Source organism: Polypterus senegalus, chromosome 12 (assembly GCF_016835505.1).
Source record: "Polypterus senegalus isolate Bchr_013 chromosome 12, ASM1683550v1, whole genome shotgun sequence".
Classification (NCBI taxonomy): domain Eukaryota; kingdom Metazoa; phylum Chordata; class Cladistia; order Polypteriformes; family Polypteridae; genus Polypterus; species Polypterus senegalus.
The window spans coordinates 25,551,139-25,579,096 of record NC_053165.1 but is presented as its reverse complement, the minus strand read 5'-3'; the positions used below and the strand labels follow the sequence as shown (position 1 = coordinate 25,579,096).

Sequence of the window (27,958 nt, the reverse complement as noted above, 5' to 3'; positions counted from 1 at the left end):
TACAACTTGTAGATAATCATCTGTCTATGAAAGTTGATTGGCCCTACTAACTAAAATAAGTTAGCATGGTCCCTCAGTTTTGCTGTGTTATAGCATCAAAAGGAAACACAGCCTTACATTTAATAAAAATATATAAATGTAAGTACTGCATTACAAAACAGTTACATAGAAATGTCTGATTGGCAAACAAAAGAAGAAGAGAAAAATGCTTTTATATACAGTAGTACTTACCCGTTTTGGTAAAAGTTCCTCTTGGGCTAAGAAACCAGGCTTATGTACATTAGGATCATAGTCTCCATACTAAAAAGGAAAAAGTGTACAATAACTTAATCACCTCCAATTAATTAAAAGTAATTTTTATTTCTATATTAAAATATATGATTACAAAAAAGTACCAAAAAATTTATCACAGAACAATCATATTTAAAAAAAGCTATTACAAGCTATTATTCAAGATAAAAGAAGCTTCAATTAAATTGTTGCCAACTACAAAGATGAACCAGTTTTCTAACTAGGAAGTCTGAAGAAAGTTTTACAGTAATAATATTAGGAATGTTCCAATCCATTTTTTTTAAGGCCAAAACCGATCACCCATTTTCATGCTACTTTATCGACCGATTCAGATACCATTTTTTTTTCACATTAATCTCCTGCATAACCAGAAAAATCAAAGATTTATGTCCTATATTAAAGTGTATTATTATAATTAAAAGACCACAGGGATTAACTGCTCATTTTTTATTCACAAAATTACATTTTGTAGGCTTATTGTTCAGTCTCCATGATATACAAAAATTTCCTTAAAATTCATACTTTAATAAAATATGTAGAAAAATATTTATCCATAATACATATGGCATAAAAGAAAAAAATTACAAGCTATATTATTAGTTTAGTACATATACATATACATACATACATGTATATATATACATATATATACACATACATACATATATACATACATATATATATATATACATATACATATATATATATATACATATATATATACATACATATATATATACATACATATATACATATATATATATATATATATATACATATATATACATATATATATATATATATATATATATATATATATATATATATATATATATATACATATACATACATATATATATATATATATATATATATATATATATATATATACATATATATATATATATATATATATATATATATATATATATATATATATATACATATATATATATATATATATACATATATATATATATATATATATATATATATATATATATATATATATATATATATATACACATATATATATATATATATATATATATATATATATATATATATATATATATATATATATATATATATATACATATACATACATATATATATATATATATATATATATATATATATATATACATATATACATATACATATATATTCATATCTATACTAATAAAAGGCAAAGCCCTCACTCACTCACTCACTCACTGACTCATCACTAATTCTCCAACTTCCCGTGTGGGTGGAAGGCTGAAATTTGGCAGGTTCATTCCTTACAGCTTCCTTACAAAAGTTGGGCAGGTTTTATATCGAAATTCTACGCGTAATGGTCATAACTGGAAGCTGTTTATATATTAAACATATATAATATTAAACAGCGGCTACGGCAAGCCAATGTCAAATACGGCCTCCTGTATCCGCAAAACTGAAAGTGGAATGGCAGGGCATTTCTATGTTTTCGCTAGCAAGGAGGAGGCAGAAAATGAGTTAAGAAAGCTGATCCCGGGACTATTCTGATACATAATTGTGAGTCATGGCGGTAAATGATAAAGCTAGGATTAATAATCTACTGTCTGATCTATTTGTTTTTAAAATACGGGTTTTTTATCAGCATATATTCTCATATTCTTATATTATTATTACTTACTTATTACTTATCATTACTTAGTATTACTAGGGCTAAATGTTTGTGTTTTATTGTGCTTAATTACGCTTTTCCTCCTTTTTTTTTCTTTTCTAATTATTTCATGTGTACCCTAAATGAGACTGTTCAATATCATACCCTTGGTTTGCTGTTATTGCTATTACTGCATTAAGACTTGTTATGCTTGTTTTGGACACATCTTTAACACCATCACCTGGGTTTATTATCTGGGGATATCATCTTAATGCACTAAAATTGATGAAGATTATATGTATGTATGTATGTATATATATATATATATATATATATATATATATATATATATATATATATATGTGTATATATATATGTATATATATTAAGTGCAAAATTCTTTTTTTTTCTTTTTCCTCTTTTAAAGACTATATTGGTAACAGATATCTCTATCTTTTAACCTTAAAGCCACTGCATGGGGGCTTGATGTGCTTTGGACGTGCTCTGTCTCTGGGTATGTCAGAGGACTGGGACTGCATGAAGTGGGTTTTAGCCTCACCTGGGGAGGCAAAAAGGGAGGGTGGGGGTTAAGGGGGGAAGAGAAAGAGAGCAGGCTTGATCTATATCTAATCTATCATCTCAATCTTTATAATTATAACTATCAACGTAATAATAAGCTGCATGGCAACAACTCTTGGGGGAATAGGAAATTAAGACCTAAACTATTTCACTTCCAGTTAAGACTATAATATGACACCAAAAACTCAGAATCAGTGTCTCCATGATGGGACAGTTAACTTCGTAAGCTGGAATGTTAAAGGCCTGAATCACGAATTAAAGAGAAAGAAAGTACTTTCTCACCTAACAGGTCTAAATGCTAAAATAGTATTTTTACAGGAAACCCACTTACTAAGTAAGGATCAGTTCCGCTGCAAAAGACTGGACTGGCCAAATGTTCCATTCTAGTTTTACAAAGAAAACTAGAGGGGTGGGAATTCTCATACATAGAACAGTACCATTTGTAGCATCAGATGTAGTATTGGATCCTGAAGGGAGATATGTGATGGTCATGGGAGACTTATCTAACTGTAAAATGATTTTGATAAATGTTTATGCACCTAATGTTGATGATAAGGAATTTATACAAAATTTATTTGCATCCATTCCCAATCTGAACACTCATAAACTTATAATGGCTGGGGACTTTAATTGTGTTCTAAATCCACTTTTAGATAAGACTTCCTCCACAGGGGAACGCAACTAACACCGCAAAGATAATTACAAAGTTTATAACTGATCACAACTTATCAGATCCCTGGAGGTTTTAAACCCAAATTCAAGAACATATTCTTTCTACTCACCAGTACATCATTGCTACTCAAGGATTGATTACTTCTTTATAGATAATAACTTCTTGCCTAAGATTAAATCTTGTAAATACGATGCTATTGTTATTTCAGACCATGCTCCATGATCTTGGAGCTGAAATTACTAAGCCCCATACACTCACCCCCAGATGGCGCCTCAATCCGCTTCTATTAGCTGACGAGAATTGTACTGAATTTATATCCAAACAAATTGAATTCTTTCTAGAGACAAATACATCCCCTGAGATCTCTGCAGGAATACTCTGGGAAACTCTTAAGGCCTTCTTAAGAGGACAGATTATCTCATATCTTTCCCACAGAAATAAATCCGAAGCAAGAAAGTAGCAGAGATAAAAAGCGAAATTACTAAAATAGATGAAGAACATGCCAGACTACCAAGCGAGACTCTACATAAGAGGAGGCAGGCTCTACATTCAGAATTAAACCTCTTGACAACTAAAGAAACCGAACAACTAATTTACAAATCCAGACATCATTATTATGAACATGGAGAGAAAGCTAATAAGCTTTTAGCGCAACAAATTCACAAGCAAGAAGTGCGCAACGCAATCTCGTAATTACTAACACTAATGGAGATAAAATCATCGAACACAAAAATATAATGTACACTTTTAGAGACTACTATAAATCCCTATATACTACTGAGTTTAAAGAAGACAATATACAATCTAATGCATTTCTGGATAAATTACAGATACCACAAATTGACGCTATTAGTGTGGAGGAGCTCGATAAACCTCTGTCATTATCAGAATTACTGGATGCTATAAAGTCACCCAAGGTGGAAAAGCAGCAGGCCCTGATGGCTACCCTGCAGAGTTTTACAAGAAATTCTCCGCTCAGCTAGCTCCCTCCTATTAGCAACATTTACAGAAGCCAGAGATAACCAATCTCTTCCACAAACCTTTCGCCAAGCACTAATCACTGTCTTTCCAAAACAAAATAAGGACTTATTACAATGTGCATCATACAGACCAATTTCACTTCTGAATAACGACGTTAAAATACTCTCTAAAATCATAGCTAGAAGGATGGAGAAAGTGCTCCCTCATAATATCACAAGACCAAACTGGATTTATTAGGGGCCGACACTTATCTTCAAATCTTCGACGCCTGTTTAATGTAATATACTCACCAACTAAATCAAACACCCCAGAAATATTATTATCATTGGATGCAGAAAAGCATTCGACATGATTGAATGGAAATACCTTTTACTATTTTGGAGAAGTTTGGGTTTGGCCCAACATTTGTGCATGGATTAAATTACTGTATACTAACCCAGAAGCTTCAGTTTGCATCAATAACATTTGCTCAGACTACTTTAAACTAGAACGTGGCACAAGACAAGGATGCCCTTTGTCACCACTGTTGTTTGCAATTGCCATTGAACCACTGGCAATACATTGTCGAAATACTGATCAGATAAAGGGGATTAGCAGAGAAGGACTGGAACAGAAAATCTCATTATATGCAGATGACATGGTACTGTATATATCGGACCCAGAAAATTCTGTGCCTGCAGTCTTAGCAGCACTCACAGAATTTCAAAAGCTCTCTGGTCTCAGAATTAATCTGAATAAAAGTGTACTCTTTCCGTGAATTCGCAAGCATATAATATTAGATTAGACACCCTTCCTTTTATCATTGCAGAACAGTTTAAATACCTCGTAAACATCACAAGTAAACATAAAGCTCTTTATCAAAAAATTTCGTCGCCTGTATGGAAAAAATTAAACAAGACTTGCATAGATGGTCAACCCTTCATCTCACACTAGCTGGAAGAATTAACACTGTTAAGATGAATATTCTTCCTAAGCTCCTTTTTTTATTTCAAAACATACCAATATACATTAATAAATCGTTCTTTAAGCAATTAGATTCAACAATAACCTCATTTATTTGGAATTCTAAACATCCACGCATCAAAAGAGCGACCCTACAAAGACAAAAGGCAGAAGGCGGCATGGCTCTACCTAACTTCCAGTTTTATTACTGGGGCAAATATACAGTCGATAAGAACCTGGACACAAATAGAAGAACATACACAGGCATGGACCGCAATAGAAGTAAAATCCTGCAGTACTTCTTTGTATTCCTTGCTTTGTGCTCCAATAAACACACGCTATCGGCAATACACTAATAACCCAATTGTGCTCCACTCACTTAGAATCTGGAACCAATGTAGAAAGCATTTTAAGACGGAGAAGCTTCTTTCTGTGGCACCCTGCAAAAGAACCACCTCTTTCAACCCTCACAAACATATGCAGTTTTTAATATCTGGAAAAATTTGGAATTAACTTGCTTAGAGATCTTTATATAGACAACGCCTTTGCATCCTATGAACAATTACATTCCAAATTTAACATTCCAGCTACAAATTTCTTTCACTATCTTCAAATCAGGAACTTTGTTAAACAGAACCTTCCAGATTTTCCTCATCTTGCACCCTCATCCACGCTGGAAAAATTATTGCTCAATTTCAAGGAGTTAGACTCCATCTCTACAATATATAAAATCCTTTTACAATCCCTTCCTTTCAAAGATCCAAGAGGACACTGGGAAAATGACCTCTCAATTAATATATCAGAAAAGGAGTGGAAAGTAGCAATGCAGAGAATTCACTCAAGCTCCATATGCAAAGCATACAATTATACAACTCAAAATTATATATCGAGCACATCTGTCTCACTAAAACTCTCCAAAATGTTTCCAGGGCATGATCCAACCTGCGAACGCTGCAACCAAGCCCCAGCCTCACTAGGTCACATGTTCTGGGCCTGCTCCAAATTAACATTATTCTGGACAAAAATTTTAATTACCTCTCAGACAGTCTTGGACTCACAATCCCTCCTAACCCATTAACAGCTGTGTTTGGGGTTCTTCCAGAGGGTCTTAAAGTGGAGAAAGACAAACAAACTGTGATTGCATTCACTACACTGTTGGCACGCAGACTTATTCTGATAAACTGGAAGAACCCAAACTCTCCTCTTTTAAGTCAGTGGGAAACTGATGTGTTATATTATTTAAAATTGGAAAAATCAAATACTCAGTTAGAGGATCTGTGCAGACTTTTTCAAAACATGGCAGGATCTAATCAGTAATATTTTGAAATGATTTTATAAAGCACAGAGAATTTGTTGATTTAGGTATTTTTAAAAGCCTTAAATTTTACACCGCTTTGGCTTGCTCTCTCTCTCAAGGGTGGGGATCGATCTGTTCTTAGCATAATTTTTTTTTGTAAAACTTGATTGCTATGTATTGATTGTAATAAAATTAATAAATAAATAAAAAAAAAAAAAAAAAAAATAACTGGAAGCTGTTTTTCCATTTACTGTAATGGAGATGAGCTTCAACGCCGGGGGCGGAGTTTCAGTGTGACATCATCACGCCTCCCACGTAATCACGCAGTACATAGAAAACCAGGAAGAGCTCAAAAAAGCGCTTAAGAAAACATGCATTATATAATTGAGAAGGCAGCTAAACAATAAGAAGCGAGCGAGTGACATATACAACCATATTCATGAGTTCTGCTACTTCGGAAACAAAGCGCGATGTAATCCTACACTTTAAATTAAGTTCATAGACAGGCTGCGCTGGCGCTTGTAATTTAGTGCCTGCCCATATAAGGCAGTCCGTCAGCGGCAATCCAATAGCAAACTGCCACAGGTAAATATTCACGGGTGAAGGATTGTGCTTATGGAGAGGAAGATGAGATGGTCAGGTGGTGTTTGACACAAACTCAGCTTAAACTGCGAGAGAAAGTTTTAAGTGCCAGGACTAAGGTAACATTAAATACAGCCACGGACATAGCACGAGATGGCACCAGCACAGCTGGGAACCTTCGATGCATGTACACCGCGCTCACGGAACTGACGCAATGCACAGATAAAAGGCAACAGTTCCAAAGATCGCTGAACAAAAACCGAATTACACAATTGAAAAGGCAGCAAAAAATATGAAGCGTCTGATAAGCATATTCATAAATCCAGCTACTGCGGAAACAAAGCACACGGTGGAAAAAGTCAATGTCCCGCTAAAGGAAGACAGTGTAAAAAACCCGTGCATGCAGTGTGTCAGGTCTCAGATAAAGAAGAAGACGAGCTGTTTATTGATGCAGTAAGAAACGAATCGATGAATGAAACCTGTCATCTTTACAACGATTGACAAACACGGAATGTAACTTGAACACAACACATCCTACAAATACAAACCTGATTGAAAGAAATAATGATAATCAAATCCTTGATGACAGCAACACTCAGTAACACTCACAAAACAAATACTGTATATTGACAGTCATGTTACGTTATTTTTAAATGTTCCCTTTTCTTTTTCTACCTTTTTTAACACACTACTTCTCCGCTGCGATACGCGGGTATATATATATATATATATATATATATATATATATATATATATATATATATATATATATATATATATATATATATATATATATATGTATATATATCCCGCTCTACATACTCGAATAATGGATACTTTATTCGCCATCTATGATTGTTTTGGTAAAGCCATACTCAGTGTATTCATTAGATGAACGGTAAAAAAGTAAGAGCGAGGGAGGATGACTCATTGAGGCATGCAGGCTGTAGTGCTACAACTCTATCTGAATTGCGCGATCACATTTGAAAAAACATATCTTTTCAAGTTCTATTTAGTCCATATGTGTCAAACTCAAGGGTCGCGGGCCACATCCGCCCGGCGCGTAATTATATCCGCCCCGAGATCATTTTATATACTGTATTATTGTTATTAAAGCCCGGTATATGAAGCGCTGGTAACACAATAAACTACAGATCCCATAATGCAGCGCTTCAGCTGCCTTGCATCAGGGTAACCTGAATGCAATTCAGAAGATACAGAAAACAGCATAATTAAATAAGAATCTGACACTTCAGCGGACGTTTTAACCCGTGCACAATCACAAAGTGATTTCAAGTGAAGCTGCTTTTATGGGAGACACAAATGCACCAGTTCACCTTGCCCCACTTTCCCTGTTGCCAAGTACTGTTAAACCAAGTCGTCACTACGGTGCTCCCAAATACGCACTTTGCTGATAAACTGAGCGCAGAGTTTGCACGGCGCTTTGGTGACTTTGAAGAACAAAAGTCCGCTACATGCATGCTCAAACCTTGTGCATGTTTGGTAGCACATATCTGTGTGAGAAGCTCTTCTCAGTGATAAAGAATAACAAAACAGCACACAGGAGTCGCCTCACTGATGAGCACCTGCAATCCATCCTGAGAATCTCCACAACACAGAACCTCACAGCAAACAGAAACGAACCTGTGGCCAAAAAGATGCCAGGCGCCCAGCTCTAAAATGACATATGAGCAAAGACAACTGAATGATTTGATTTGTTATTGCACGTAAGAGCGGAGTCAACGTTTTAACAAACAGCGTATTGCACTGATACTAAATAGCTGTGTGTGTATATATGTAGATATGTATGTATATGTATATATATGTTTATATATGTGTGTGTGTATATATGTATATATATATATATATATGTATTTGTGTGTATATATGTGTGTGTATGTATGTATATGTGTGTATATATGTGTGTGTATATATGTAGATATATATGTATGTATATATGTGTATATATGTGTGTATATATATACACATATATATATATATATACATATACACATATATATATACACATATATATATATATATATATATATATACATATATATATACATATACATATATACATATACATATATACATATATATACACATATATACATATACATATACACACACACACACACATACGAGATGTGATCTTCTCTGAAGTTTTCAGAACACACTTAAAAGACCATTGAGATGCAAACAATATCAACTAAGAGCACTGCCAGCAAAACACTCAGTCGTGTAAAGGCACATAGCACACACAGATCCTGTGCTCTCAGCACATATAAAGCATATAAGGACAATAAGTTCTAGATGAAATGTCAATGACTAAACAAAGAAGAAAGAGCAGCATGGAGAAGAGACCCAAAAGTGTTGGAGAGAAATAAAGGCAGATAAGAGATCATGAAAGCAGTGGAATTCAAAAGGCTCAAACAAACAATGGCACAATACACATGCAGAGAATGTTAAAGAATATGAAAGCAGTAAAATTTGAAGGTATTGTAGCATCCCAGCCAGGTTGAAGCCTTTTTTGTTTTAAGTGACTGTTAGGTCCGATTGAGGGAGGGTGGAGTACAGCATGGAAGACTGATAGCGGGGTTTTGATTGATGCAGTAAAGGGGAGGAGAGACCCGGGTGATGAGGGGTTGTAGAGGGTGCTAGAAAGTGGTGTTTGGGGTTATGAAGTCGTCAATTGTTCAAGTAAAACTTTTGTGACACTTTATTACGTCAATCGCTACAGTATCAAAAAAAAGATAGTAAAGATCGCATTAGCGCAAACAAAAGGAAATTAATCATCAGGACCAGGTGTAATTGAAAAAATAGCAGGACAAACCGAGGTCAGAAATAAAAGGCAAAGAGCAGAAAACAAAGTATTTTTGCCTTTGCATCATTCAATGCACAAAACCTAGATTTTACAGTATGAGAATCTGTGGTCCCACAACAGTTAAAGCAACGACAAGTTTAATTCCAAAGACAACACAATTCGGTCAGGTGTATATTTATGGTCACGGAGAAGCGATGCAAATTTTAACTGGCAACAAGAAAAGTAATGTATATATTCCGCGAATAACATTAGACACCAAAGGAGATCTTGATATGCCATTCGTATTAAAATGTTTACAGTTTCCCATGAGAATAGCTTTTGCTATGACAATTAACAAATCACAGGGACAAACATTAGTAAAAGTGGGTTTATTTATTACAGAAACAGAAACAATATTCACTCATGGACAGTTATACGTTGCGCTGTCACAATGTATCTCCAAAAACAGAATAAAAATTCAATGTGATCTTGAAGAAAAGGTAATTCAAAATATTGTTTTTAATGAAGCTTTAAAGTAAAAGTGCAAATAATGAAATTGTAACAATTCCAAAGAAAAAAAAAAAACTTTTAAAATTGTATATCCAATTAACCAAACACAGAGGGTGGCAAGCGAAGCGAGCAGGGGACAAAGCCCCCTAGTGTGTGTGTGTATATATGTCTCTCTCTCTCTCTCTCTCTCACACACAATCAATTAATTGATACTGGCAATTAAGCGCTGCTTAAATGTAAACAAACATGCACTTAGGTTTTAAACATTTTAAATCATTACTTTAACAGGAAAAAGCTGTAGTGCAGTTACACATTTACTATATTTATACAGGTATGTTTTTCTTTAGTCTATCAACGGGACATTCGTAATTCTTGAGGTGTAATTATAAAATATGAATTAGCATTTTAATTATGTAGTACTTGTTTCTTACAAAAATGTATATACTGTATGACACAGCAACAAATAAGAAACAGTACAAATCTTTAAAAAAACCTACTGTTTATTAAGCAAGTATTTGAAATTTGTCTTTATCTTTTCTTTTTCCAATTAAAAGTGTAAGCTGCAACATTTTAAACAAGCACACTGTCCAAACTCAATCAGTGTCCGTTTTAATTTAAAGGACAAAATAAAAAGGTCTGAATTCTTTAAAGTAGTTTTTCTTGCCATTTGTATACTTGCACAGGACGGTTTGTCGGATTACTCTTTTTTTCTGTTTATTAATCCATTTACTTTAATGAAATGGTTAATACACCAATTTCATTCACTAATAAAATAAGCTTCCACTTGTAGCTCTTTGTTTGCACTGTAAGACGTTTGCTGCAAAAGAAAAAGAGTATGTATATTTATCTATCTATTTAATTATGAAAAAACAATTAGCAGTATAAGGGTAGTGTGCAACACACCTCAGAGCACAGATTAGGGAATATGAACACTCGCCAATAAATAATGAAGCTTAAAAATTAATAAAGTCTTAAACTTGTCCTTCTTTTGATATACTGTATTGGAAGTGAAACTTGGACTTGAAAAATCAAAGAACAGATCTGAATATACAGTATCAGAAAAAGCTCTTCTCCTTCAATGAAACATTAACAAAATTAATTGTTATCATATTTTCATAAATTACAGAGTGTTAACCAATATGTTACCATAGCTGCATAATAAAAAAGGCAGTCTGATAATACTCACACTAAAATAATGTGATGTTTTTGCAGCTACATAAAACTATTATATAAAAAAAAAAAATTTTGGAGGGCAAGTGTATATATTCCTGAAAAATTGAATACCTAAGGACCTGGAAATAAGTGAGCCAAATGTTCTATCTCACAATGACTCTACAAAACATTTTAAGTACATATTAAAAAATCCTGAGGCTTTAGATAATGGTATCATTAAATCTTGCTGTCTGTAGGATTAACAATACAATTCATCACTTTGGACATCATGAAAATGGTGTTCAGACAGAGGGGGACTGCATTTCAGTAGACTGCAACATTTTGGAAATTGTGGGGAATTTCTCAAAAAACATCAAACACATTGAGAGAAAAAAATAAAACTACTTTATTAACTTTTGATAGCAATCAAAGTTTGCCATCTTCCATCATTCATTCGTCATTTTCACAAGCATCAGTTAAATGACCTGTTCAGAAAGCGATAATCTAGTACAATCTGAAAGTAGGATAAACACATGACACAGTAGTGCACTGTAAAATACTGTTACAAGACCTGTAAATTTAATAACGATCCACATTTATTCTGAAGACGATTCACTATCTAACAAAAAATACAGTCTGTAGAGTAACAGAAATACAGAGGTTATACCACCATATGAGCAAGATGGTAAAAAAAAGATCCAAAACTCTTTCTTTTTTTTTTTTTTTTAACATTACAGTACTTGCTTATTTTTGTTATTGCTCTACTGCTAGAACTGTACAAGGAAACCTAAACCACATTTATATCTTAAGTGGTAATGTATACAAAGGCCCCATTTTCAGTTTCTTTTTGGACACTGCTTTACCTGTCTGAGCATACTGCTACCTTTGTTGATGGCAGCTGTGACGCTGATAGCACCTGGTAGCGTCCAATGGTGACCAGGCTTAACAATTTACATTTAGACTTGGATGAAGTGAATCTTCCTTACTTCAGAATGTGTCAAAATTTCCAGATACATCTCCAACAGTTAAACTTGCAAAAACATACTTTCAAGTTCATCATTAAATTCTCACATATTTATATGATCAAATCAAAGTATGTCCGTTTCACATAAGGTATGTATTATGTATTCTGACCAGGAAACCGAGCTTTGTTCACATTTAAGCAGACCTCGTTAATTTATTACTTAAGTTTGACTTTTATAGTGTTATGCTTAGTTTCTCAGGAACTATTATTCATTCCTGTGATAGCATGCATATGCAAGTAATCATGAAGACAATGCATACATTATATACAAGCAGAGAAGAAAGATATAAGTCACAATACTGTGATTACCCATATGTACTTTCTGGCTTCTGTGCCTCTTGCTTTGACCAAATACTAGATTCTTGCTGGCTTCTGTGGCTTTTCTGTTTTTGCTATGGATTAATATTCAGGAGGACAAAAATACTGTACGTACTTCAGACCTGCTTTAGAATAATAACATGTATATGGTCAGTTAACAATGAACCTATCAGACAGCAGATGTCAAATATAGGCCACTGCAAATGATTTGTACTCTACGTTTAGGTCTACAGAGGGACGAGCAGTGAAATCAATAAGCAAACTAGAGTTGCAAATGAGATCTAGATTGTGTGTGCCATGCACATGCCTCAACTACGGACAACAAAAAGGGTTATAAAGCAGCACATGCATCAACTGCGCTGTACCAAATGAAGTCTGGGATCTAACGTGACAGCAGCTATAGAACACTTGATAAGAAAGTTTAAACAGATACTCACAGAGGGTTACATTGCACTATAATTAAGTTCACATTATTATAAGCAGTTCACAAAAGACTCACTAGCAGATTGTCAGTGGCCTTCTGTATTACTGAACTGTTTAAAAAAAATGGACAGCAAATTATATTCAGAAAAAAAGATGCAGAGCTAAAACTAAACACAAACTCTTTCATACCAATGAGGCATACTAGGCCTCATTCACACTTCTATGTACTGTATGCCTAAAATAATTCTGCAGCTGCAAAATGCAGAATAACTGTGAAATCAGTTTTACTTTAGGCCACCATTCATATTGCTGCAGAGCAGCAAAGTTTGTTTATAAAAACAATGTGAAACACTGAACATTTTTTGCATGAAGATGCACAAAAACCCAGAGATCAGTCAGAGTGCAAAGCTCACAATTATTATGGCTGCCTTAATAATTGGCAAAGCAGGTATCATACTATCAAAACCCACAAAACACATCACATGGCTCAACAAATCATCTCCATGTGCCAGGAAACATCTCCAGTGCCATTGATTTTCCCCGCTAAAAATGGCAGGCAAATTCATACAGTATTGGTACAACAAAGCTCATGAACTTAGGTGCTTAAACGTCAATACACAAAAAATACTTTGAAAATACACATGCGTTAACACAGGTGGAAGGATAAAAAAATGTATTAGTCTTGGCAAATGTGTACTACTCATCTCTGTAAAACACATTAGATAAATTAGTTTACAAATAACAAAGCAGTCCTTTAATAAAATCTTGACCCATTCCTTGAACTGGATCAACATCTTTAAACTTGAAGCCAGATGAACACAGACAGTCAAGGCATTTTTACATTTAATCTCTAGTTCTAAATCCTATTACTACTGGTTTGAATCAGCAAACAGCCAAAACATTTTAAAAACAAAGCAATTCAAACTGTGTTTGTCATAAAGCTGTTTATCCAAATGTAGTCTGCCAATTCAGATATTTTTTCTAGCAACTCTAAAGTAAGTAGCTGTTTTTAGGAAGTGAAAAACGTCAGATAGACTAAATATACCAAATTATATAGATTGCACACATGAACTTCAAGGTAGCATATCACACAAAAAAGCTGTAAAATATCAGTCATTTAAAACCAGTCCCTTTATAGTGTGGCAGTAGGGGGCGCTAGTGCTCCCTTGAACCCTCAGGTACAACTCCAGACACCAGGTAAAAGTCCAAGACTTTTTATTTTCTTCCACAGTGCACCAAGCACCTTCCACACTACTCATTAACTATTAAATCACTATTAAACACCAATAACAAAACACTAATCACTCCTCCTCGCCCAGACACTTTGCTCCTCTCCCACCCAGCACAGCTCGGTGTCTGGACTGAGGCACCGTCCTTTTATAGCCTCTGACCCAAAGGTGTTCCTGTCGAATTAGACCACAGTTCCTTTTTCCTTCCGGGTCAGGGCAAACAGTCCTGTTCTTCACCCCGGGAGCACGTCGTTCCTTCCTGTCACGTGACTGTGACGTACTCCCGGGTTATAGGGCATCACAGAGCCCATAAGCCCCCCACAGCGACTCCTGGTGGTCCCCAAGGTATCCAGCAGGGCTGTGTATAAACACTACAAAGTCCATAAGGCCCCGCTGGACCTCAGGGCACGATCCTGCTGTCGGGAGAGCTCCTCCTGGCGGCCTGGGGGTGAGGACCGGCATGGGAAGCCGGCAGTCCTCCACAATAGGTAAAGAGGATGTAGCTGTTATACTAATTGTCTTAAAGAAGAGAGGGACATTGCACAGATATCAGCATTTACCTTCAATAAAGTACAAGAGGAAAAAATGGTTCATAAAAGGGTAATATAAAGAAAACAGAGTATCTGCAATTTTATCAACAGCATCCATTAACTTGTTACATTCTTAAAAGGCCCCACATTAGCAATGCAGCTCACGGCCAGGTGCATGACAAGCAGGCTCCCCATGCTGTTCCATGCCAGCAGGATGCACACTTTCCTAGGCAGCTGTTGTGAATAAGACAGAGGCAGTGCAGTGTGACACCTGCCCGACTGCTCTGCATGCAGACCATCTCCTTCAATTGCTGATTGCAACCCACCTGCAGTGAAGGCATTGAAGTCAAGAGCGTGCAGGATGTATAAATGCTGGTGCGTACCTCAACCATTTTACACCATTATGAGGAAAAACAAAAGCAAATCTCACTAATGCCAGTAGGCCGAGACAAAAATCAGCTGAAACAGTTTGCAGCATCATTTCCTTCCTTGCAATCTTGTCACTTACAGAAAGAATTAACATTTTGTTACACGCATCACATTGACTGGAAGGCATTATCATGTGCATTGTACTGTTAAAAGATGTGCAAAAAGATGACAAACAGGCACTACTTCAGCATTGCAAATTCATTAGTAAAACTAATTCTGATCCACTTTCACCTTTTTAACATTTTCCTCTTATTATTATTATCATCATCATATTTTTAATCCATTCTTCAAACAGCAGTTTTTTTTTTTACATCAATTTGTCTGGGACAATCAGGCTTACTTTAAGCCATTGTGGAATTATCACTTCATTTGGGTTTTCATGTGAAAATAAGAGGTTATTTTAACTTTAGTTTTACTCTGCAACAGTATACAGATCATAGACATGCTCCTCTGCAGTATGTTTTAATAATGTTGACCATGCCCCTAACCTATTCACTTAAGCACATATAATAATTGTATTTTTTTCTAGTAAATTATTTACAGCATCAATGGCTGACAGGAATGGAGTCATAAACAGAAACGGTAAAATTCATTTTACGATCAAATCAGTGCCACAACTCCAAAATCCAATAAATCTCCCGAAATGAAATTAACTTTTCTTTTTTCCCCAACTAGTAACCAAGAAGCAGTTTAACCCCAATTCCATTTCATTTATATTACATTTTATGTGAAATTTCCAGAAATGGACTATGCAGTCGCTTGGCAATGTTGGATATTGTTTCAAATGTGGAGCCTCTGCCAAGGAGAGAACATCTCAGTAAGGTCACAGTGTTGCAATAGCCAAGACAAAATTTTGCTGTCCCCAAAAAACACAAATGATGACATTTCTTATTAAAGATCTTTTGTTGAATTCCTCCAACACACTCCAACTGTAAAAACTATGCACTGTGGATCTTCTTACGGTGGCCCAATGCAAATTGCCTAAAAAGCTTTAGGTGGATGTTCCGATTAGAGGCACCAATAGAAGCCAATAGCAGTACTCATTCCATGGGTGGGGGCCTGGCGTGTAGAGTATGCAGTCATCGTCACCGCATAGGAAGGATTTTCAGAACTGAATGAAGTAGACTTCCATCTGTCCATCGGCTTCCCCCGTCTTTTATGCAACGGAAACCGATATTAACTCTTTTAGGGCGGATGTCGACTTTTGTCGACAGGAGGGGTTGAGGGCGCATGTCGACTAAAGTCGACATCCAGGGATAGAGGGCGATAATCAGCTGTTAATGGCGACAAATCTCACTGTCACGTCACAGGCATTCCCTCTGTGCTTGGAGGAATGCTAGACTCGTTGACTTGGCAACTAATCCTAGCGTGTGCGTGAGTTGCGAAATGTAAACAATGGCAAGATGGCATCGACATGTGACAAGGGTGCGAAGTGAGTGCAGAAAAGAAAACACTCGGCAGACAATGTTTTTGCGCATTATCGCGGAGTCGGACTCTGATTTTTCAGAATCGGATTTTATTGACAGTGATTAGGACATCGAGCAAGAGAGTGAGAAGCCGGCATCAGCTGATCAAACACCAGCCGATGCCACGCCAGCGTATCTGCTGCCAGTTCAGCGCCTTCGCGCAGCTGATGCATCTACGGCAAGGTTCGCATGGGATAAATACACAGACATTGATCCGTTGAGAGCTGATCTGGCTGCTGGACTTCACAAGACGGCATGGCTTGCTGTTGGACACGACAGATCACCAGCTGCTGTACTTCAGGCTGCTCTCTCCTGATGCTGCTTCTCAGCTACCGTCAGACGAGATAAACAGGTAGGCAGAGAATTTTTTTGAATCGCGGGCTGCGTTTGCATCGCATTCTCGTTTTTCAAAGTGTAAACCCACAACAAAAGACGAGATGAAGTGTGCTGTGGTATTACAAATAGAGATGGGACAGAACTGGTGATATAACTTCAGGGAGCATTGGTCCAAACGTGCTTTGTCCCCTGGTGGCTTTGGACAGGTTATGCAGCATGGTGATAGGTCTGTGCTGCTGCAAAGTTTTATTCACTTCTGTAATAAACAGAAGCAAATCCCATGGGGTGAGCCAGGCTATAATGTCATGCATAAAGTTCATAAAGTTTCAGAAGATGAAAAGAGGTAACAATACAGTTTTCATGCGGGCAGAAAACTTGATGGCAGTGGAATGGCAGAATGGCAAAAGGGTGACTTGTCTCTCTACAGTACACACTAACGATATATGTGAGAAAGTGCAGCAACAGACAATTGAAGAGTAGGCACCAAAGCAACACGTATTGTAAGCAGTGCAATGTGGCAATGACTGAAATTGGCTGCTTTGAGCAAAATCAAACTTTGCAGGACTTTGCTGTGTAAAATGTATGTGATATGTATGTGACATCATAGAGTATGCAGGCTCATACAACATGCAAGACAGTAACATTTGTCAAAAGTAAATATTTTTTGTTGATTTGATATGTTAAATAATTGCTTAGTGTTCTTTTTTAAAAAAAAATTAGTTTTTGGACAAATATTCAGCCCTGGGAGATAAGAAACAAAAAAAAAAATTAGCCCTAAAACAAAGCTAAATAATTTTTTCTCTTATGTGATTTTTTTCACCGCCATATCACTAAGGGAGGGATATCACCTCTTTAAATTATAATTATTCAAATTCAGGTTAATTAAGATGCCACAATTGCAAAAAGAACATATTTCCGAGGAGCTAGCGCCTCTTATCGGAACATAATTGGCGTAGTTGGCAGGATTGTGGCTATTTTAATAAACTGTATAATATTTATAATGTTTTGTATATTTAATAAAAAATACACTTCTACTAATATCGGCGAGGAAGGTCTCGGTCGAACATTAAGAATACCGGGATGGTCGCGCGCACATTCATGGACTCCTGTGGCCGAGTTATTTTATACATATACTGCCCCAAAAGCATGGCCCGAGCTAGAAGGACAGGTTAATCCTCCAAATGTTTAAAAGGCGGTTTTGGTACTCAAGCTAGAACACAGGGGCAAAAAGGAACAGACAGCTGCTGGTGAATTAGGATGGCTTCTGTTAACCGCAGAATGCGAGTTAGACCATAAAGTTCAAAGTATGGTCATAGAATGTGGGGAACTTAAAAAAAGAAATAGAAAATCTACAAGAAAAGCAAAGTATCGCTCGAGAATGCATGGAAAATGACCCCGTCCCATGCAGACGAGTGGGAGAATAAAGGTACTGCTTTAGCCGTATGTTTGGTGCATGCTAAAAGACGGTAACAAGGGAAAAAACACTCCATTTCCTCTTTTAAAATACAAGCCATAGTGCAAGGCGATTGGAACATGGGAGGGCACTGTATATAACTCAGACAGTGAAGATGATGTTTTGGGGGATGCCGACGGACAGATGGAAGTCTACGTCATTTAGTCCTGAAAATCCTTCTTATGCCGCAACGATGACTGCATACTCTACACGCCAGGCCCCCACCCTTGGAATGAGTACTGCTATTGGCTTCCCCCGTCTTATATGCAGCGTAAGCCGATATTAAACAAAGCTAAGTTATTTTTTCTCTTATGTGATTTTTCACTGCCATATCACTAAGGGAGGGATATTGCCGCTTTAATTTATAATTATTTCAATTCAGGTTAATTAAGATGCCACAATTGCAAAAAGAACATATTTCCGAGGAGCTAGCACCTCTTCTCGGAACAGTGGGCCATTCCTATATTTTGTCATTTATCTTTCATCCTTATCAACAACTGTATGCTAGTCATAATTATACTAGAGACAAAGTAACACTAACAATCTAGAGCTAAGGTGTATTCAAAAACAGACAAAATAGGGCAATAATTGCCCCATATACGTATAGTTTCGCTGGGTAAGAAAATTTTAGAAAGAAGTCTTTATATATTTTAAACACTGTGTAAAACTCAAGGAAAAGCTCAACCCAAGATCAGAGGTTGATAGGGATCCTCTGATCGATCGGTCATTGATCTAAATCGCTGACTTTCAATACAAAAGACTCGATCGGTGAATCAGACAATCACAAAAAACAATCTTTTTAGGCACTGCATTTCTAAGCTTTATGGTAAATTAGTTGCAGTGTTCCTTTATGCAAGGTAATAAAGTAGCTGAGCCAGCATTATTTCTGTCTATCTATTATAAAAAAAAAATCCTGGGAGGGAGACGAGACATGATCTTCTCGGAAGGCAATTTAACGTCCGTGTGCGGGACACTTTAACGTCACACAAAAACAATTTGACGTCCCCATGAGAGACACTTTAACGTCACGTGAGACAAGGCAATGAGACCACATTTAAAACAAGTTCAAGGACATCTAACCAAGCAGTTGTTGGAATGCCTTTGACAGACAAACATCTTGTGCTCCCTGCTCTTAAAACAACGACAAGCAACAAGCAGAACATGCAGCTTGCCAGAAGCAGCAGGAAGCCAGCAGATGATCCGACTGCTTTTCCTTAGCGTGCGTTCAGCTTGCCAACCCCCAAACCCCCTTTAACAATGTGAGTGGCAGAGACGCAAAGTGGCAAAAGGACAGCTGAAGTACAGGCTTTTGAGCTTTTGAATGATTGACGTGCAGCGCAACAAAAAGAACACACAGCTTGCCAGCAGCAGAAAGACAGCAGATTATCTGACGGCATCTCCTTAGTGTGCGTTCAGCCGCTCCCCCCACTTTCACAACACGAGCAGCGTTATACGTCGTGCGAGAAAGATTTAACCACGCCCGGGGCCGGAAATAAAGGACAAGTATTGTTTTTACAAAAGTTTTAAAGTAAAAGTGAAAATAATGCATATGTAACAATTCCCATGAAAATAATCTCTTTAAATTGTAAATTCAGTAAACCAAACCCAGGGGTCAGCAAGTGAAGCGAGCAGGAGGCGGAGCCCCCTAGAATTATAAACAAAGAGCAGCAAGTTAAGGCTTGTTTTACAAATGAGTGAGAGATGGCAGTGTTAAAAAAAGTGGAGTAATAAACTGAGAAAAAGGAATTGGAATAGTTGTCCTATACAATTAGACAAGAAAAGCTACTTTAATGAATTTAGATCTTTTTATTTCATCCTTTAATTAAAACGCAACACCATTTGTCTTAGTTGGGTCTGTGACTTTCTTACGTATTTCAATTGGAAAAAGAAAAGAAAGGATTTGAAATTGCTGCTTAGTAAACAACAGACTTGTTAGCTTAACAGTAAAATGTGTTTATTTATAAATAATGATAGCCTTGTATCTTTTTGATAAACATCTTACACCTCAAGAACTAAACAAAAAAAAAAAAACACGTAAATATAGTAAATGTACATCTTAACAGTAACAAAAGCTATAGTGCAATTAATGAATAAAACCAATAACAGCTTTCATATTTACATTTAAACAGTGTTTAACTGTCAATAGCAGTTAATCGATTGTGTGTGTGTATATACATTGTAATAAGGAAGGACACCAGACATTGCAAAGGTTTGGGGCAGCCACCTGTATAATGTGTTCCTGGCTGTAAAAGTATAAGAAATTTAGAGCGAGTACTGTTTTCAAGACAGCGTCCAAAACAGAACTAAAATCCAGATGAAGGGAGTGAGGTTTTATAGGGAGTCTGGAGGAAATTACATCATCCTCGGGGCCGGGACCGGAAATGTGTCCCCTGTTGATGTAAATGCTCCTGGTGGGATTTCCCAGGAAAGATCTGCAGGAGACTTAGAAAAACAGTCAGTGCACCCCGCCGCCCCCTGAGCAGATATGTTACTACTAGCCATTAAGCCCTTCAGCGGCCTCCTATTCACACGTGTGTGACAACATACATGCCGCACTCCAGTGGATGGCTGTGCATAAGCAGATGAACACGCAACGCGTCACAAGGTGGTTCTTGGACCTTCATCCACCCCGGTTCACTGTAGTTTATTGAAAGGGTCCCCTCAAACCGAAAATGGATGTACAGCCACCCTAACCCGAAACAGACAGGCAGAGACACAAGTGCAGCACACAGCACACTTTTATTTCAATGGGGAAGCGCTTTTCCCTCATTCTCCACAGCAGTACAATACAAATAAGCACCAAAGCACGGTCTTTTTCTTCTCTCCCAGCAAGCTTCATCCACCTTCTCCCAACATGGGCTCCTTGAATAGAGTGGCTAATTAGCGTTACCTAAAATCACTCCCAGGAGTGATAGAAGTTCAAGGTAAGGCTCTGCTGCCCCCCTGGCGGCCTCCAAGGAATTAAATAGGGCTGCACCAAACTCCAACTCCCAGCGTACCCTGCAGGAATCCGTGGTGCCACAGCCGCCCAGGAGGGCTGCCCTCTAGCGTCCCAGGGGAGGCATTGCCTTGGAGAAGTCCTTCCACCCAGCTGGTGTCCTAACTGGGTAATGGCCGTGGCCGCCCGTCACACTGGCCACTTTTCCCCAGTTACCAGTCCCATCTTCGACTCAGTCTGATGAGACTCCTCAACTCTCATTAATTGATTGCATTATATTCTTTTTCTTCCCAGGAATTGTGAATATACAGGGTAGAACCCAAAACTTTTTTGTGTTTCTCTTGGTCATTTACAGTGGTGTAGTCAGCAGGATCTGCTTCCACTATGTTGGAAAAGCAGGACCCTAAACACTATCCTGAATGATATGGCAGCAGAGCTCCAACGCCAAAAGGTCCAGGCAGCAGAGTCAGAAGCTCTTGGAAAACGGTGACACTGAGACCTATTTTTGAGAGAACAGTACCTAGACATTGTTGGCCATGGGCAGAGCGGGCTAACATTGGCCCCTTTCCTGAAGGGTAAAGCGCAGAGGGCATACCATGATCTCGCACAGGAGAACATAGCGGACTATGGCAAACTCAAAACAGAGGTCCTGAAGAGGTATGGCATAAGCACTCTCGTTAACCCTTTGTCTCTTCCCCGTACTGGAGTAGTTATAGTCAATGGGCATAAGGTCACTGCTCTAATTGACTGCAGGGTAACATTTCCATTGTTGCTTGCCACAACACTGGTTAAAAGAAAAGACCAGGATCACCTGCATTCATGAGGAAACACCCCAGTATGGCACCACTTCTTGTGTGATTGCATTTGGGATCTAGCTACAGAAACTAACCTTGGCTGTCCTTGTTAATCCACTGTATTCCGTGATTCTAGGACAGGACTGGTCTAATATAAAAAGTGGCTCCACAATTCCCACTCCTACTGCAAAGTTGGGGCTAATAATGGACAGGGAAAGCATGTCCCAGATTGCCACCACATCTTATTTATTACCAGCATCTAGAGCTGATTTGGCTATCCAGAGTGACATGGTAAACAAAGCGCTGTCGCCATCCGATTCGTCATCCGGAGAAGAGGAGACAACGCAGTCAGAAGTTACGTCCCTTGAGTTCAGCCCAGACCCTCTAGCCTCCTTGGACTTCCAGTTTAAACAGATGCTGGGCTCCTTTAAACAGAAGCAATGGAATGATGATTCCCTGCAGTCTCCAAAAAAATGCAGTCATCCTCGTAAACGGCCAGTGCACACACACCTTCCCATGCCTCAATGGCCACATTTGTAATTAACAATGACCTTCTCCTTCGGGTGGTGGAACACGAGGGGGAGATCCAGACACTGCTCTTAGCCCTGCAGACCTTCCAGGAGCAGGTCTGCAAGCTAGCACATTCTGATCTTCCTAGAAGCCCTCCTGGGGACCGAATAAATGTTGGAGCGAATAAAGCTCCACTTTTATTGGCATATAATCAATGAGGTCCACTACTTTTGTAGCTCGTGCCCGGAGTGTCAATTATGGCAGATTCCTAGGAGGGATCGTGCTCCTCTTGTCGCAATTCCTTTAATCGACACTACCTTTGAACAAATCGGGGTAGATCTCCTCAGACCCTTGAACCCTCAGTACAAGGACACAAGTACATCCTGGTCCTCGTTGATTATGCTACTCAATTCCCAGAAGCTGTTCATTTATATTCAGCTAACTCAAAGACAATCGCAAAGGAACTAATAAGGATCTTTAGGTTTGTCGCCAACCCCAAGGAAGTCCTAACAGACTGGAGAACGCCTTTTACTTTGGAAACTTTCAAGTAGGTGGCCAAATTACTCAGAATAAAGTGTCTGAAGGCATTAGTCTACCACCCTCAGTGCGACAGCTTTGTTGAGAGGTTCAATCAAACGCTTAAACAGATGCTATGCAAGGTGGTCAGCGAAGATACGAGAAACTGGAATCCGTCACTTCTTCCTGCATTGTTTGCCTACTGGGAAGTGCCGCAAGCCTCTATGGACTTCTCTTCATTTGAACTTTAATATGGACAACCACCCAGAGGCATATTGGACAACCTAAAAAAGGGACAGGAGGAGGAGGCACTCCCATCTAATAACATTTTGGAGTATATCACACAGTTACGGAATAGATTCAATAAAATACAGCCATTTGTAAAAGATCACATGGACAAAGTTCCAGCAGCACTGGCCCACTACTATGACCGTGGCACAGTCCTTTGGGAGTTCCGCCTGGAGGATTCCATCATGTTCCTCGTACCCACCTTTCACTCCAACTATTGACCTACTGACAAGGCCCTTACAAAGTGAAGGAGAGGAAGTGGCTCATCGATTATTTGGTTAAACAACCCAATCTTCGACCAAACAAACATATTTATTACGTAAATCTGCTGAACCCATGAAAGGAGACTGAGTCAGAGCCCTCCTTTGGCTGGCACCATTTTCTCTTTGCTTTACAAAACAACCTTAACCTTGGCCCCAATTTGATCGTGTCTGTCCCTGAGGTGATAAGCGAGAAATCTGGAGAGACCTCTCTGCTGGAGCATGACAGAGTGACTGAACCCAGGGTAATTGTAAGGGAACACCCATATCAGCTTTCTGACGCAAAGCAGCCTAAGGAAGAACTTGAGATCAGGCGTATGCTAGACCTAGGGATAACTGAGGAAAGTCATGGTCCCTGGTTCAGCCCTATCATATTGGTCCCTATGCCAGGTGAAAGTTGGAAATTTTATAATGACTTCCACCGGTTTAAATCAGGTTTCTCAGTTCGATGCCTACCCAATACCGCATGTGGATGATCTCCTGCAGTGGCTTGGTAAAGCACAATACTTGACCACACTTGACATGATGAAAGGGTACTGGAAATTCATTTAACGGAGTCCACCAAAGTAAAAAACATGTTTAGCACCCCTAGCGGACACTGGCGGTATCGTGTCCTTCACATTCGGCTTGCATGGGGTCCCTGCAACCTTCCAGCACCTGGTGGACAAAGTGCTCCAGCCCCACAATGGTTATCCTACATGGATGACGTTGTCATCTATTCCAGCACATGGGAGGATCACTTACAGCACGTCAAAGATGTCCTCCATACACTCTGTGAAGCCGGGCTTCGGATTAACCCAAAGAAATGTTTCTTTGGGATAACGTGGGCTAAATATTTGGGCTACCCATTGGGCAGAGGTACAGTAAGACCCCAGTGCTCCAAAGTTGATGCTATATTGAAATGGCCCGGCCTGAAGACCAAGAGACAGGTACAAGCCTTTTTGGGTGTTGTGGGTTACTACTTCCGGTTTGTACCTTGCTTCTCTGAGAGCACAGCACCCTTTGACCGATCTTACAAAGAAGCAGGCCCCTAATAACATGGTATGGAATGATAATGTGGACACTGCATTTTGTGACCTTAATCAGGCCCTGAAATCAGCACCAAAATTAAGTACTCCTGATTTCTCTCTACCTTTTATCCTCCAGACTGATGCTTCAGACACAGGTCTAGGTGTCATGCTGAGCCAGAGCGTTGATGGTGCTGAACACCCCACCATGCTGAGCTGGAAACTACTGGAACGGGAGACCAGGTACACAACAGTCGAACTAGTGATCAAATGGGCAGTGATACAACTATGGCACTACCTCCAAGGCCATAAGTTCACCCTGGTCACAGATCATGCCATCCTCCAGTGGATGGCTGTGCATAAGAAGTCAAACAAGCAAGTCACAGGTGGTTCTTGGACCTTCAACCATACCGGTTCACTGTTGTTTATTGCAAGAGTCCCGTCCCAAGCTAAGAAAATTAGGTCATACTCTAACAATGCAAGTTTTTGTGGAAATCTTTTATGAACCTTTCGTACATATTGATTCGATATAAATCTTCACCTTTCTGAAACAAAGTATCACAAGAAATACAGTAATGTTTATAATTTCTCCTTAAGGGTAAGAAAAAGGCCACAATCTTCACTCAAGGTCTGCATGTTGTAACAAAGCTTCCTTGTACATACAGCACATAATTAAAATATGAAACCTGAAAGCAAACTGGAAAAACACAAATTTGAAAAAATTAGTACAATTTTAGAGCTTTCCCACCTTAGCCTGGACAGCATATGACGCCAGCAGAACAGATGCTTCGGGAGGACAAAAGATGTCTTCGTCTAAAATCTGCTTTTTCACCTAATAAAAGCAACCAAAAGGAACATATTTACCACCACTTAATACTAAAAAAGCAAACATGCACCATGCCTGTCTGTAACAAAAATGTATAAAACTGACCAGCACTGCTTATTGTTTAATATAATTATAAAAGAAAAATTTTAGGAATAAAAAAAGGTCTGTCAGACCAGAGGGAAGCATACAATGAAAACGGAAACAATGGATGACATGAACACCTTTAGTTAACTATGAAGAGTGAAACGTAAAATACAATGAAAAAGATTTACATGACTATCACATGCAACAGCACATCACACCAACTCTTCTGGTGGTACACCTTTCAAGAATGTTAGCTGTAATACTGTTCACATTGTATCAGTCAGAGAGTACCATGATCATCAGCACCAAAGGAGAAGCAAAACTTAACTCAGAATTTAATCAGACATAGTTCATAGCAGCAGAAGCTTCTTGAGCCCAAAACCAATTGGCAGTGATGAGAATTCAATAGCAGATGTTGTAAAGGTAGGAAATAAGATTGCTTTGTTTGTGAGTAGTCGGGTCATGGTGTGGTGTTTACTTGATGATCAAAGTCTTTTTTTTACTAAATTTGAAATTGCTTATTCAAGTTTTTGAATTTTCAGACAAAGTCTCTGCATGGCTGACCAATGAAGTTACTCCATTAACTTATACATTGAGAGATCACTTCAAAGCCCTGGGTAAGCCAGAGGCTGCAGTTTCGCGGCTGACCACCTGCAGTTCACCACAGTGCAAATCTTCAAACTGAGTCAATTCATGGTGCGAGTCCCTGAAGCAGCTGGCACAGAAGCAATCTCTTTGTAACTTGAGTTAAAGGAGTAACTCCATTAGTCAGCCACTCGCAGACTGTCTCAGAACACTACGTGAGGTGTGCTTCCTGGTGATGTCAGCTGATCGATATTTCTCTCTCTCTCTCTGACAGCCCTTACCCTTTTCTGCACAATGTTGTCATTACATTCCACTTGTCAACAGTGCAAATCCCAACCTTGTTGCCAAATGTATTTCCGTGGACTCACATGAAGAAGAATCTCAGTTCAAAGATTTAGATTGTCATGAATGGCAAAAGGTCAGTCACAAATCTGCAATATCTGGCTCAGCTAATCTCTCGCAATATTAGTTCCTACCTTTGTGGCACAGTATCAACACTACATCTCTGATCTCTATAAAAACACAAGTAATTTTGTTTTTTTTAATATTACTACAAAAAATACAGGGTAATAAACAAATCATAAATTATACGTTTTCATTTAAAAGAACTGTCTGCCATTTTAAAATTATTCAGAAAGCAACCTGGTCAGCAAAACAGAATGAATATAAATGCATAATATGGCATTAACAAAACATGGCTTCTTTATTAAATTTGCAGCAAATATAAGCCTAGCAAGATTTTTTTTTAATTCACAAACTTGAGCCAACTACTGCAACCCTAACATTTATCTGTAAAGCAAGCTTTACAAACTTTATTGAATATGCATATTATTTTTTCAAGTAATGTAAGAAGTCCTATGTTTCTCTACACTTTATTCTAGGCCTACAATTTACCAATTAACTCAAATGAAAAAAATATACAAAAGAAGGCAGAAAAGTAGTTTAGTTAAATGCCTTCATATATAATGCACCAAAACATCTTATGAGAAACCTCTTTCAGATTATCACATTATCTGACGTGCAGCCAAAATTTCAAATTTAGGATAACTAGAGATAACAGTCAGCTTTGAGTAAATTCCATCCCAGGAGATTTGCTTTTGTTGTATCATTAAAATGCACAAGTTTACGCCAGAGCTAATTATGCTACCAGCATTATATATTAACTTTTCATCTTTTTTGAATAGATGCACATGTATAGAGCAGAGCTGACACAATCAAAGGACTAATGAAGCCCTCCACTAAAACAAGTGCCAAGTCACTGAGGTACAGAATGCAACCTGACTGTTAAAAAATAAAAAATAAAAAAAATTTGACACTACAAAATTGATCAACACGAAGTTCACAGACATTAAACTTGCTGGTTAATAACCACACACTGCCACATTATGAACAGATCAGCATCATCACCTAAGCAGATCACATTTAAGAAATTTTCCAATGCACCCATTACAAAAATATTATAAACACTTAAGCAGTGTTGTGTGGTGCTTAAGGCTTTGGAC

The 27,958-nt window shown here is 37.9% G+C and overlaps 1 protein-coding gene across 2 annotated transcripts in view; it reads right to left on the bottom strand.

Annotated features, from left to right (window-relative positions):
- The window catches only part of nf2a (neurofibromin 2a (merlin)), a 106,806-nt gene that overhangs the window by 32,993 nt on the left and 45,855 nt on the right, over positions 1-27,958 (bottom strand). For both annotated transcript variants that reach the window (XM_039770747.1, XM_039770746.1), the window contains exons 4-5: positions 25,710-25,793; positions 232-300 (exon numbers count right to left, since the gene is read on the bottom strand). In XM_039770747.1, the coding sequence (XP_039626681.1) occupies positions 232-300; positions 25,710-25,793 (153 nt within the window). The remainder of the gene's footprint in view (positions 1-231; positions 301-25,709; positions 25,794-27,958) is intronic.